Source organism: Thalassophryne amazonica, chromosome 1 (genome assembly GCF_902500255.1).
Source record: "Thalassophryne amazonica chromosome 1, fThaAma1.1, whole genome shotgun sequence".
Lineage (NCBI taxonomy): Eukaryota > Metazoa > Chordata > Actinopteri > Batrachoidiformes > Batrachoididae > Thalassophryne > Thalassophryne amazonica.
In genome coordinates this window covers 68012977-68026546 of record NC_047103.1, presented here as the reverse complement: position 1 = coordinate 68026546, position 13570 = coordinate 68012977, and the positions used below count along the sequence as shown (strand labels likewise).

Here is a 13570-nt window from a genome sequence, read left to right as displayed (position 1 = left end):
TATTTTGACACAAATTCAGGAAGTGGTTCTGCAGCTGCGCTGATTAAATGCTGTAGCTTCACCGATCACGGACTTTCCTCGTGTTGACAGCAGCGCGCGGTTCGAGAACACTGTATTTCCATAATCTCTATAAATATGGGAGGGCCGGCCCACGCACGTGAAAATGTGCAGCGGCCCACCGGGCAAATGCCCAAAATCACAGATTATCAGTCCGAGTATGCATGGAAGGCATCAGGCGCACATCGTGATGTATTGAGAAAACACATGCAACTGAAAGGGTTTTCTGGCGCATTAACATTTTATTGTAAACAGGTCAGAGCAGGCCAGTGGATTGTGGACATCAAAACTCCCTGAGGTGAAGTAGTAAGGTACTTTGTATTGTATTTGCTTTTATTTTGTTCAGTGGTTGTTTTTCAATTAAGTTTTGTTGTGTGTAAAACAAGCAAGGTGTACGTACAACTGGAACACACTCATGTAGGATGTGTCTAAATGTTTAACCTCGAAATATCAGAAATACTTTTCACTGGACATTAGAACAGATTTGACCTGGTCTATGTTGTAAATACGTTCTCCATCTATCTGATAGTAGTCCACCTGCACTGTGCTTGACCACTCCTCTTTTTTTTTAATTCAACAGAGTCACTGTATCTGGTGTTTAGAGAAAGTGGGTGCTGGGTGTCATATTAATATAAGCCTACCTTAACCCACGAGAATATCCTACATACCCGCCTTAAGTATTTCTGTGTGTGTGTGTGTGTGTGTGTAGTTCATATATGGGAAAAGAACTGGTGCATGGATGAGACTGTATGACATGAGCAGGGTGAATGAAACCCGAACACACGCCATCTTCGCTAACAGGCTAACCGTGGTTTGGGTATTTATTAAATCATTTTTGGGGGCTGAGTGGTGATTCTCATAACTATTTGCTTTGGTGTGGCCATTAAAAATTATGACCTGCTTATTTCATCAGTAATCAGGGATTAATGACCTAACGTCCTCAAACTATTAATAGCTGCTACAAATGCTAATGCCGTTACAATCTTACAGACAAACTCAGCCAACAGGCATAGCAATGGTTCAGGTATTTATGATAACATTTTTGGGGGGCTGAGCGGTGGTTCTCGTAACAGTTTAGCTTTGGTGTGGCCATTACAAATAAGGACCAGAGCTCCTCTGGCCAAAGGTTCTTTTAAAAAATCTTTTATACCAAATGCTGTTGTCATTATGAACTCGACAAAGTGACCAACCCACAGATAAAACCTGAACTGCTTTACTTCTGTTTTATTTATTTTTACTAGATCTTATTTTACATTTATTTATCTTACTAGATCTTATTTTACTTCCTATTTATTTCACTATATCTTATCTTTGTTTTATTGTGTCTATTATATGTTTTTATGTATGACGATGTTTGTATTTTAGTGTTGTCTTTTTTGTGCTGGTGAGCCGAAGAAAATTTTCCAGCTCGGTGGACAATAAAGAATTAATTAATCGTGGATTACCAACCTAACGTTATGAAGCTACCGACAGCTGCTACAAATGCTAACACTGTTAGCAAGCACAATTACGTCACACAATAATTTGAAGTGACACAAATATGGCGCCCACACATCTTATATGATCCGTTCAGACAATGAACCACACAAAAATCTGTATTATAGATATTTGTGATAAAAAGCTCAAAAATGGACGGGCCTTTATAGTAGTTGCAGCTGGCAGCCAAAGCCTCTGGCCGACTGCAGTGTCAAGACACAAGCAAACAAACCAATAAACAAAAACGTCAACACACAAGCTGTCACTCAAAGTGGCCACACCCCTAATGTGCTAGGAGAACTGGGCTTTATTGAAAGTAATAATGAGCATGAAGAGGATGATGTCTGAAAGACGATAAACACGTATTTAAGTAGAGCACTGCGCTCGTAGAGTGCAAACGTTAGATTAAGATATAATGTAAAATCTCCATTAAATGGGGTTTTCAATGTTAAATTTAAATGGCCACAAAATGTGTAATCCAGATCAGATTTGGATCAAACGTCAGTCGATAAAAGATACTGTATTACATAACACTCTCATATATGAAAGAAATTTGATCTTTTTTGACAGAATTATGAAATTTTTGAAAATTTGTTCAATGTAAAAGGATAGGGATCTTCCAATTTTCCAAGATTTTTCCTGACTTTGACCTTTGACCTTGAAAACTGAATCAGTTCTTGCCTATCAGGACCTGAATCCTCTGAAAAAAAATTTCATAACGATGTATGTATGTATCACAAGCTGTTCACAAACAGACAAACAAACAGCGGTGAAAACATAACATAAATCACAGTAATTATGATTTAGTACAAAAGCAGTATCCATGAAAGGCTGAGAATATGAGGAACAAAGATTTGCAGAGGATCTCTAGGATCTGTCTGATCTCTAGTATGTCAACAAATGCATGAGAAAATTATTGAAACGTTTTTAAAACAATGCTCCTCAAAGAAAGATTGGAGGGGATATATTTCTGCCCTCCAGAGTACATAATATCATTTAACAATTCAAAGATTCTCTCAGAATTTCAGTGCCTAAAAAACATTTATATAGCGCTTTTCCATCTGCATCAGACGCTCAAAGCGCTTTACAAATAATGCCTCACATTCACCCCAATGTGAGGGTGCTGCCAACCAAGGTGCCCACTACACACTAGGGGATTAAGAACCTTGCCCAAGGGCCCTTAGTGATTTTTCAGTGAGGCTGGGATTTGAACCGAATATCCTATGGTCTCAAGCCCAACACTTAACCACTAGACCATCACCTCCTGTATCCAGCATTAACGTCCACAAATCATCAGACACAAGGAGGTTATTCCCATTCTAATCCAATTCCAATGTTTGCATGGATCCGTGTCCACCACTGAAGCCTACATCTTATGCCGCGTTCACACCACGACACGCAATGCCACAAATTTGCGTCTCTCACCTGGCGATGGACGCGCCACCATTGCCCGGTGTGTCGCTCTGCTTTTGCTGTGAAAATTCACCCCAATGCATCATCAAATAGGAGGAGCTTCCATTCCGCTCACCGTCAAGTTAACACAGCAGGCCTTGATCACACAGAGCGAGTTACTGTGCTCTATTTCTTGAGGAAAGCTGACAAACATCGCCAGCGGCACCGTCCCTGGGTTCACAACATCCTCATGAGGCATTCCCAATTCGGGGTTTCATTATTTGCTGCAAGAGCTGCGTCTGGATGACGGCCACTTTCAGCGGTACTTCTGCCTCTCCAGGACCCAGTTTGAGGACCTGCCATCCCGTTCATGCGCACACATGTGAACAATTAAAAAAAAAAAAACTGGCTGCTGCTGCAGTTCCTCGCTCTCCCCTCAGACACCATTTGTTTTATTATACATCTGTGTAGTTAATAAAATTATCTCACAGATGATTAGTTCACGTGCGCACGTGAAAAAAAAACTGGCTGCTGCCGCTGCTCGCTCTCCCCTCCAACTCTGTCATAACTGTGTTATAAACCAGTCACCATTTGTTTTATTATACATCTGTGAAGTTAATAAATAAAATAATCTTCATGGACGATTCATTCGCGCACGCACGTGAAAAAAAACTGGCTGCTGCGGTGCTGCTGCTCGCGCTCCCCTCAAATTCTGTCATAACTGTGTTATAAACCAGTCACCATTTGTTTTATTATACATCTGTATAGTTAATAAAATAATCTCCACGGACGATTCGTTCACGCGCGCACGTGAAAAAAAAAACTGGCTGCTGCCACTGCTGCTGTGCTGCTGCTCGTTCTCCCCTCAAACTCTGTCATAATTGTGTTATAAACCAGTCACCATTTGTTTTATTATACATCTGTGTAGTTAATAAAATAATCTTCATGGACGATTCATTCACGCGTGCACGTGAAAAAAAAACTGGCTGCTGCCACTGCTGCTGTGCTGCTGCTCGCTCTCCCCTCAAACTCTGTCATAATTGTGTTATAAAACAGTCACCATTTGTTTTATTATACATCTGTGTAGTTAATAAAATTATCTCACGGACAATTCATTCGTGCGCACACGTGGAAAAAAAACTGGCTGCTGCCACTGCTGCTACTCGCTCTCCCCTCTAACTCTGTCATAATTGTGTTATAAACCAGTCACCATTTGTTTTATTATACATCTGTGTAGTTAATAAATAAAATTATCTTCACGGACAATTCATTCACGCGCGCACATGAAAAAAAAGAAACTGGCTGCTGCCGCTGCTGCAGTGCTGCTGCTCGTGCTCCCCTCAAACTCTGTCATAATTGTGTTAAATAAAGGACAAAAGGAACATAAGTCATAGGCTGCTCACAGGCTGGCTGTCAGAGACAGGACATGTCCACATCAAGTATAAACTCCAGACATCTCCACGTCACTACATATCCAGTCCCTGATTGGTCATCGCGATGCGACAAGACGAAAAAGTTCAGATTTTTCAACTATGGGAGGAGGGCAATGTGACGCGATATCGCACCACAAATGCGCCAATCGCTCAAAATCGCTTAATTCGCGTCGCTTCATTCGCATCCATTGCATCGCATTGCGTGGCTTGAACTTTTGTGGCACCACAATGCGTCCTTCCATAGGGATTACATGGCAACCTGTCGCCGCCATCGCTCGCGTGTCGTCCGGTGTGAACGCGGCATTAGTCCGCATAATAATATAGTTTGGTAAAAATGTTAGACAGACAAAGGGTGTGGTCGGCTCATCAAAGCTTACCATGGCAACAGTGTCTTCACGCCAAACTGGAAATTCTGTGAGCAGAATCCACATCACTACTTTGTATGCTTATCTTAAAATAATCCATTTCGGTGTTCTTGCTCTGCCAGTTTGTTTTTCTTCTTCTTGTTGTTCTTGTTCTTCTTCTTCTTCTCCTTCATGTTTAATGGCAGTTGCCAACCTCTCTCTCTCAACTGACAGCACCATTATTGACATCTATGTAGCAACGCTCAAGGGCAGGGTGTGAAGTAACACATGAAATGTGAAATGGTTTTAATATTTTGCCAGTTTACGCAATATTTTATGGTCTGAAATCTCACATAATGAACCAATCAGATTTGCAGAAAAATGTAACTGGATTAGAATTCCAAGGACATTCACATTTGGTGAATTAGAAACTTTAAAACTGACCATTTGTGTGAGTGAGACTGTGAATGTGTTTGTCTGTATGTGGACCTGCAATGGATTGGCAGCCTATTCGGGGTGTGCCCCACCTCTCACCCCATGAGTGCTGGGATGGGCTCCCCCATTGCCCTTAATTGGAATAGGCAGGCATGGAAAATGAATCAGTTAATACAGTCTGTGATAAAATAAAAGTCAAAGTATCAGTGCAGGTTTTTTAATTTGCATTTTCCATACTGACCCAGCATTTTCTGATTTGGGGTTGTAGATAATTTGCAAGTGAAATTTTATCTATATCTGTTACAGTGTTACATAAAAGCACTTCAAACACGCAATAATGTTACAGACACCAATGCAGAATCCATGGTTTTCTTGGCCTTGGTGGAAGCCCCCATTTCAGATTTTTTTCTTTATGTGTAACATCAAATAAATGCTGAAAACATTTCTTGCTTTTAAGGAATACTCATATGTAACATGCAAACTTAAAGAGGCAATCCCTTATTCAGTACAAAACAGAGTTTTGCAACATGTTCACATTAAATTGAGATAACTGTCATAAAGTGAGATGGCACAAGACAACCAATAAAACCAGGTATTCATATTTTTAAAAGCTGATAGCAGCTATGGTAAATGGACTGCATTTTTATACCGCTTTTTCTATCTGCATCAGAAGCTCAAAACGCTTTCCAGTTATGCCTCACATCCACCCATATACACTGATGTCAGGGTGCTGATGTCACGGATGTCACTCACTACACACCGGGAGCAAGTATGGGATTAAGGCCCTTTCCAAAGGACCCTTTGCAATTTTCCGGTCTGGCTGGGTTTTGAACTGAGGTTCCTCTGGTCTGAAGCCCACCACTTAACCACTAGACCATCACCTCCCTGTTTCCAAAGACATGCAGGTTAGGTGATGTAGAAACAGTTACTCTATTTCAGTCAAACAGTCCATAAAGTACACACTGGAAATCCATGATGTATAGATCATCATAAACATTTTCATGAGTTGAAGTTAGACTGTTAGAGATGAAAAATGAGTATCCCTTCAAGAAAAATAAATCATGAAAGGGCCATACTGAAACGATGATAGTGTAAGTTTGAAAAGCAGCTAATAAAGGGCATTAAGTGAATTTGCTGTTACATTATATCTGGTTAATTAATTTAAGGTTTCAGAGTTTCAGGGAACATTCATTCCCTTGAAACTCCAGTTGATTTGGTCTTTAGTATTCAGCCAGTGTGTTATCAAATCGAATACCACAGCTAATGGATTCTCCAACTACCATTTGACAGTCCAGTCAAAAATAATTAAATCACAGGAAAGTGGTTCACTTTAAACAACAATTCTGCCGTTTCTTAATGGCTGTGTGCCTGTGTGCTGCAACTCCAGAGTGGATCAAAGTTCTGTAGGAGAAGGTTGTAAAATTATTTCACATAAGAAAATAGAAAATCTGCAGAGCGCTGTCACGCAGGTTGGAGCAAGACCAGATATGAAAAAATATGATCAGATGGTGGAAAATGTGAACCTCATGGAACATATCAACCAACATAAGGGCCGCTTCACACATCGTACGAATGTGGCCGAATTGCGCATGAAGCAGGAATCGCATGCAATACGTGTAAAATCCAACGCCTCGTACACTTGTCACGACAACTATTTGTGCACACCAGTGGATGAAAGACAGAGTGTGCCCTGCGAGAGCTCATTCGATCCCTCTCGCGGCAAGTGTCGGCGAAAGGGCACTTGGAAAATGTGTGGCCATTCGCGCTGTTAGCACGAAAACAGTCAGCAGACGATCACTTTGAGCTGGTGGTGAAATTTGTCTAAGTGCTCCCACGACTGTGAAGTTGCCAAGTACACATGTGGCATGCCAGAGTGCCAGCTCCCCCAACAACACCTGTGCGTGTTTCGTGCACTTCCCCCACTCCCCCAACTCATGGTGTACATGTGGTTCGCGTGCTACCCCGCAGGCGAGGAGCCTCTCATCTGATCAGAGTGACACCTTGGTCTGTGCACTGAAGCAGCAGCTGTTGATATCTTTGGTCCTGGACCTGAACACGTACCGTGGTTTGACAGACACGCACGTGTGTGTGCTTGCTGTCGTCACGTGGAAACACATAAAAACATATATCGCTTTTGCAACGGGCTGGAGAGCGTGCACAGCATGCACATTGACAGGCTGTCCCAGCTGAAAAGGACCGTCAGTTCATGTGGACACACAGCAGGCAATCTGAATTTCACATCTGTCTGACAGGACATGCGCGCGTCTGGCCCGACACGGGTGTCCTGTGAGAGGCACACCGCAGGACAATATGACAAACCAACAGTGCGACAAATACGAGGTCTGTCAATAAAATATAGGTCCTTTTTATTTTTTTCAAAAACTATATGGATTTCATTCATATGTTTTTACGTCAGACATGCTTGAACCCTCGTGCGCATGCGTGAGTTTTTCCACGCCTGTCGGTGATGTCATTCGCCTGTGAGCATTCCTTGTGGGAGGAGTCGTCCAGCACCTCGTCTGAATTCCTTTGTCTGACAAGTTGCTGAGAGACTGGCGCTTTGTTTGATCAAAATTTTTTCTAAACCTGTGAGACACATCGAAGTGGACACGTTTCGAAAAATTAAGCTGGTTTTCAGTGAAAATTTTAACGGCTGATGAGAGATTTTGAGGTGATACTGTCGCTTTAAGGACTTCCCACGGAGCGAGACGTCGTGCCGCACTCCCAGGCGCCATCGTCAGCCTGTTTCAAGCTGAAAACCTCCACATTTCAGGCTCTATTGATCCAGGACATCGTGAGAGAACAGAGAAGTTTCAGAAGAAGTCGGTTTCAGCATTTTATCCGGATATTCCACTGTTAAAGGACATTTTTTTAATGATTTAAAGATTTTTTTCCGCCACAAGGAAAAACACCTCCGTTGGAAGCCTTAAGGACAACTGTTTGTTGTGATTTGGCGCTATATAAGAAAAAAGTTGATTGATTGATTGATTGAAGTTGGAACATGTCCAGCTGTTAAATAATTTCTCATATACTCACTCCACTGAAAGCCATCAAAAGCCGCCTGGATTTTACAAATGGTTATCAGTGGAATATCCGGATAAAATGCTGAAACCGACTTCTTCTGAAACTTCTCTGTTCTCTCACGACGTCCTGGATCAATAGAGCCTGAAATGTGGAGGTTTTCAGCTTGAAACAGGCTGACGACGGCGCCTGGGAGTGCTGCACGACGTCTCACTCCGTGGGAAGTCCTTAAAGCGACAGTATCACCTCAAAATCTCTCATCAGCTGTTAAAATTTTCACCGAAAACCAGCTTAATTTTTCGAACCGTGTCCACTTCGATGTGTCTCACAGGTTTAGAAAAATTTTTGATCAAACAAAGCGCCAGTCTCTCAGCAACTTCTCAGACAAAGGAATTCCGACGAGGGGCTGGACGACTCCTCCCACAAGGAGTGCTCACAGGCGAATGACGTCACTGACAGGCGTGGAAAAACTCACACATGCGCACGAGGGTTCAAGCATGTCTGACGTAAAAACATATGAATGAAATCCATATAGTTTTTGAAAAAAATAAAAAGGACCTATACTTTATTGACAGCCCTCGTACGCCACTTTCAGTCACGTATCAGCAGAAATACACCATAACAAATGCCATTTGGTCAGTTATTATGGCGCTTTTTCTCTTTTTAAAAAAAATATGTTTATGTCCTTGTTGATTTTAGTCATTTCATGCTCCTGTTACAAGACAGTGACTGTAGCGCAGTGGTAAAGTTTCCATCTGGTAATCAGAGCTTTTGTAAATTGCAGGTTCTCTATTGCGTCCCCTTTTATTTATTACTTATATCAAACCAGTGATATTCACTGGGTTGATATAAGTAATACAGCTGTTTTTTATTTTATTTTTCTCCACATCAGCGATATGATGTGGTGCAGCACATCCCAGCTGCTCGCACTATGCTCCCGCTGCAACGTCACAGCAGGTCGTTCATGCCTGCCTGTCAGCTTGATGTCTTCGTGGTTCGCTCATACAAGCTGTTCAGCTATAATTCACCCTGATTTGTAGTTAGATAAGATAAGATAAAATTTTACTGATCTCACAGAGGAGAAATTCACATTATGGCAGCTCTTCAAAAACAGTTATTCATACTATGCGTGAATGGGCCCTAAGTCAAGACTGAACGAGTAAAACCTCAGCTGAGATGAATTCCAAGTAAAATAGTTACTGCACTGACTGCCACTGAAAGTATTCATTGTCAAAGACATCATATTTTCACGTTCATCTGATTGTTTGATTATTAGCAGGATTTCACAAAAATAAATGAATGTATTTTCATGAAAATTGATGGAGGTGTGGAGCATGGACCAATGAAGAATCCATCAAATTCTGGTGCAGCTCTAGATCAAGGAGCACATCAAATGCCAGCAAACAGGATCAGAGCTCAGTGATCAGGTTCAAATGTCAGTAGGGAGGGTCACAGCTCAGTAATCAAAGATAAATGGTGAATAGACTGTGTTTCTGTAGTGCTTTTCCTTTGCTTGTAGATCCTCAGAATGCTTTATGGTGATGCCTCACACTCACACACACATGTTGCGTGGATGGACGGATGGTGCTCTTATGCACACTCAGTGGAATTCAGGGATCAAGGACCTTAAAATCCCAGGAAAAAACTACAGGTTGGCAATCAAAAACAAAGAGGAGCTATCAGGATCAAGCTCCGGGTAACAATTAAAGGTGAGGGTTTGTGTCCATCAACGGCATCAAAATGTTCTTGTTCCCATTATTATACATTCTACTCAAATTAATAAGCTGAAAAAAGGACCTTTTTGTTTTAATGTAAAAGTTGAAGCCAGTCAGTCATTTACTATACCTGCCCGCTTACTCATCAAGCATAAGAACTGAGAGCACAGGGACACCCCAGGGCTGTCTGGGGTCTGCTAAGCCCCCTGCTCTACACACTCTTCATGTATGACTGTGTAGGGCCCCGGAACAACATCAGCATCATTAAATTTGCAGATGACACTATAGTCATTGGTCTCATCACTGGTGGGGATGAGATATCCCCATCATCCTGTCTATGGGTGATGCTGAGACCCTGATCCATGTGTTTATCTCTTCTAGATTGGACTACTGCAATGTTCTGTTTTCTGGTTTATCACAGTCCAGCATTAGGGCTGTCCAATTGGTTCAAAATGCTGCAGCCAGACTTTTGACACGAAGCAGAAAGTTCCACCACATTTCACCATTTTGGCATCCCTTCACGAGCTTCCTGTCCCAGTGAGATCAGATTTTAAGGTTCTGCTACTAGTCTATAAAATTGTTCATGGCCTGGCACCTCCCTACCTAGGTGACCTAATTAAAGCTTACATACCAGCCCGGGCTTTGCGTCCTCAGGTTGCAGGACTACTTTGTGTCCCTAGGGTGAATAAGAAGTCTGAGAGTATCGTGCTCCTGTTCTGTGGAATGATCTCCCCGCGTCAATAAAACAGTCATCTGTGGAGACTTTCAAGTCCAGACGTAAGACACACTTATTTTTCCTTTCGTATGGCTCGCATACTGGCATAGTATAGTTCTGCGTTTTTTTACTCTTTTAATTCATTTTATTAGGAAATGGAGCGTGCCACAGCCTCAACTCTACCTAAATTCTGGGTCTTTTAGTGAAGCTTAGGGCTAGTGGCCGGCGATCACCTTAGTATCCTGTTTTTCTTGTTGTTTAATGCTGGCGAATTATACTGTTTTTCTTGTCTTTCTGATGCCTGATTCTGTTTTTTCTCCCTGTTTAAGGTGGAGACCCATCCAGAGATGGGTGTGGTATTTGTGCTGAAGACCATCCTGTCCTGTGTAGCAACAGCATTTCTTATATATTCATTTTGTGAATTGTTCTGTAACTTGTGTCTGTAGCATGGCCCAAGCAGAGGGTCACCACTTTGAGTCTGGTCTGCTTGAGGTTTCTTCCTCAGAGGGAGTTTTTCCTTACCACTGCTGCTCTGGGGGTTGGTAAGGTTAGACCTTACTTGTGTGAAGCACCTTAAGGCAACTCTGTTGTGATTTTGCACTATATAAATGAAAATAAATTGAAACTGAAATTGAATTGAAATTGAGAAAGCATACAGAAGAGAGGTGGCAGATCTGGTAGCCTGGTGTCGTGACAATAATCTTTACCTCAGTAAAGACAAGACTAAAGACATGGTTATTGATCGAGGGAGGAGTGGGGAGTTGCACACACTACTATACATTGATGAGACAAGGGTGGAGAGGGTAAACCTTCAAATTCCTCGGCACTCACATCAGTGATGATCTCACTTGGTCTTACAACACCTGACAGATCATCAACAAGTCCCAACAGAGACTGTACTTTCTGAGAAGGCTGAGAAAATTTGGTATGTCAGCCAAAATTCCCAGCAACATTTACAGGTGTACAACTGAGAGTCTCCTCACCACTGCCATGGCAGTCTGGTATGGTAACTGCACAGTCCAAGACAGAAAGCCTCTCCAGCATGTGATTAAGACCTCACATTACATCTCTGGGGCACCCCTCCCCTCACTGCAGGACATTTACCAAACCAGAGTCCTATGGCCACACAAACTCATCAGGGACAGTACACACCCCCAACACTCACTCTTCACACTCCTACCATCAGGCAGATGCAACAGGAGTCTGAAGTCCAGGACTACTAGACTGGTGAAAAGCTTCTACCCAGAGACCATTAGGCTTCTCAATAACTCCCTTACACAATGACCCCTCCACCACCTGAGCGACTGTTATTTCACTGTCATCGTTCTCCTCATTATTACTATCTTCCTTTAAGTATGTATTATAATAACTCTGTTCACTGTTTATGCATCCATGCACCTTACAACTCCTGCACTCCAGGAATTCTGCTTAAAACTACATAATACTGCACAAAATTGCCAATACTGCATAAGATGCACATCCGCACATCCTCTAAACTGTAAATCCTTTAATTAGTGTATACAATTAGTGTAGTTTACAATGTGTTTTCTTTTTTAAAATCATCTGATGTGAACTTTCTACATGCAAATTTCCTAGGGAGAGTCAACAGAGTAAGAATTTCATTGTGTGGGATAACTGCCTGCTTTTACTGTGCACATGACAATAAGAAAACTCTTAACTTACAAACTAGGAGGCTCATGAGTCTATGTGTGTGTGTGTGTGGGGGGGGCTGGTTGGCGCCTATCCCAGCAGTTAAAAGTTGAAGTGAATTGGAATAAAGTGCATGGTGTCTTTCTCTCCAGACTTTTCAGATCTACTCACTGTTGCCACCTGAGCGGTTCAGGCGGTGCACAGCAGCATTCTCTGGTTCTCGATAAGGAAACTGTAAGGTGGTGTCCAGACTCCTAAAACCTTCTCTCAGTGAATGATGTTTGTAGTACTCAATCAGCTCCTGGACGGGGGTTCACACACACACACACACACACACACACACACACACACACACACACACACACACACACACACACACACACACACACACACACACATTTGTATTTACTGTGGTGTCCCACTTTTGTTGTAAACCCATGAAATTACATTCACAAATACTTTTTTCTAGCTGTTATGGCTCTTATTTAGTAAACATCTGCATCACTTGCACATCTGACAAATAATCAGTCTGCTTGTGCGATATCATTGTATTGCTATTCCAAGGTCACCAGTGCTCAGTCAAACACAATACAGCATGTTTTAAAAGTTAACTACAGAGGCCATTTAATGCCACCACCATAAAAAGATTTGAATTTATCAAAATTCTTTGACCATACTAATATTCTTTCAAAAGTGTGCAGGTTTTTAATACACAGGTACATAAATATTTCTCACATATACATAAAAATGCCATTTACTCACTGGACTTATCTGTAATGCTGAAGCCCTTGGGCCAGTATAAACACACATCTAATCACAGTTATTTTTGTACAGAGCCTAAATAAAACTCAGGCTCTGACACTTCATTAAGTGTGCACACTGATTTATTTATGAATTGCAGTGTTGGAATTTAAAAACAGACCAAAAAAAAAAAAACCCAGACTCACTAATATGCTCCTGAACTTCTTGTTCTCTGCGATGTAGAAGCAGCCCTCCTTGGTCAGGATCTTTATGTGCTTCACGTCGTTGTTGTACCTGTGGGCAATTGAATAAGTTATGAGTGTAATTTCCTTCTCTGATCACCAGCATCGATTGGTGGCTGGCCCCTGGCCCCCGTAGAGAGCTCAGCCATCGCTCTAATGCATGGAGTCTTAGGGGTTGCTGACATGTGAATGATGAGTGGTCAGAAGAAAATGTGAATGTCTGTAACTGCTGCCCTCAAACAACTACTTGTGTTAGCGTTAAAAGTGCGACTGGGACAGAAATGCATTCATGGTTAGAGTCCTAGATTTCACTTATTCACAGGCAGGTTATTACTGTAAATGTGATCCT

At 41.9% G+C, this 13570-nt stretch overlaps 1 protein-coding gene across 2 annotated transcripts in view; it reads right to left on the bottom strand.

The window, feature by feature from the left end:
* LOC117511416 (guanine nucleotide exchange factor VAV3-like) overlaps window positions 1-13570 on the bottom strand; it is a 397959-nt gene that overhangs the window by 66489 nt on the left and 317900 nt on the right. For both annotated transcript variants that reach the window (XM_034171445.1, XM_034171451.1), the window contains exons 24-25: window positions 13186-13273; window positions 12410-12539 (exon numbers count right to left, since the gene is read on the bottom strand). In XM_034171445.1, coding sequence (XP_034027336.1) covers window positions 12410-12539; window positions 13186-13273 — 218 coding nt within the window. The remainder of the gene's footprint in view (window positions 1-12409; window positions 12540-13185; window positions 13274-13570) is intronic.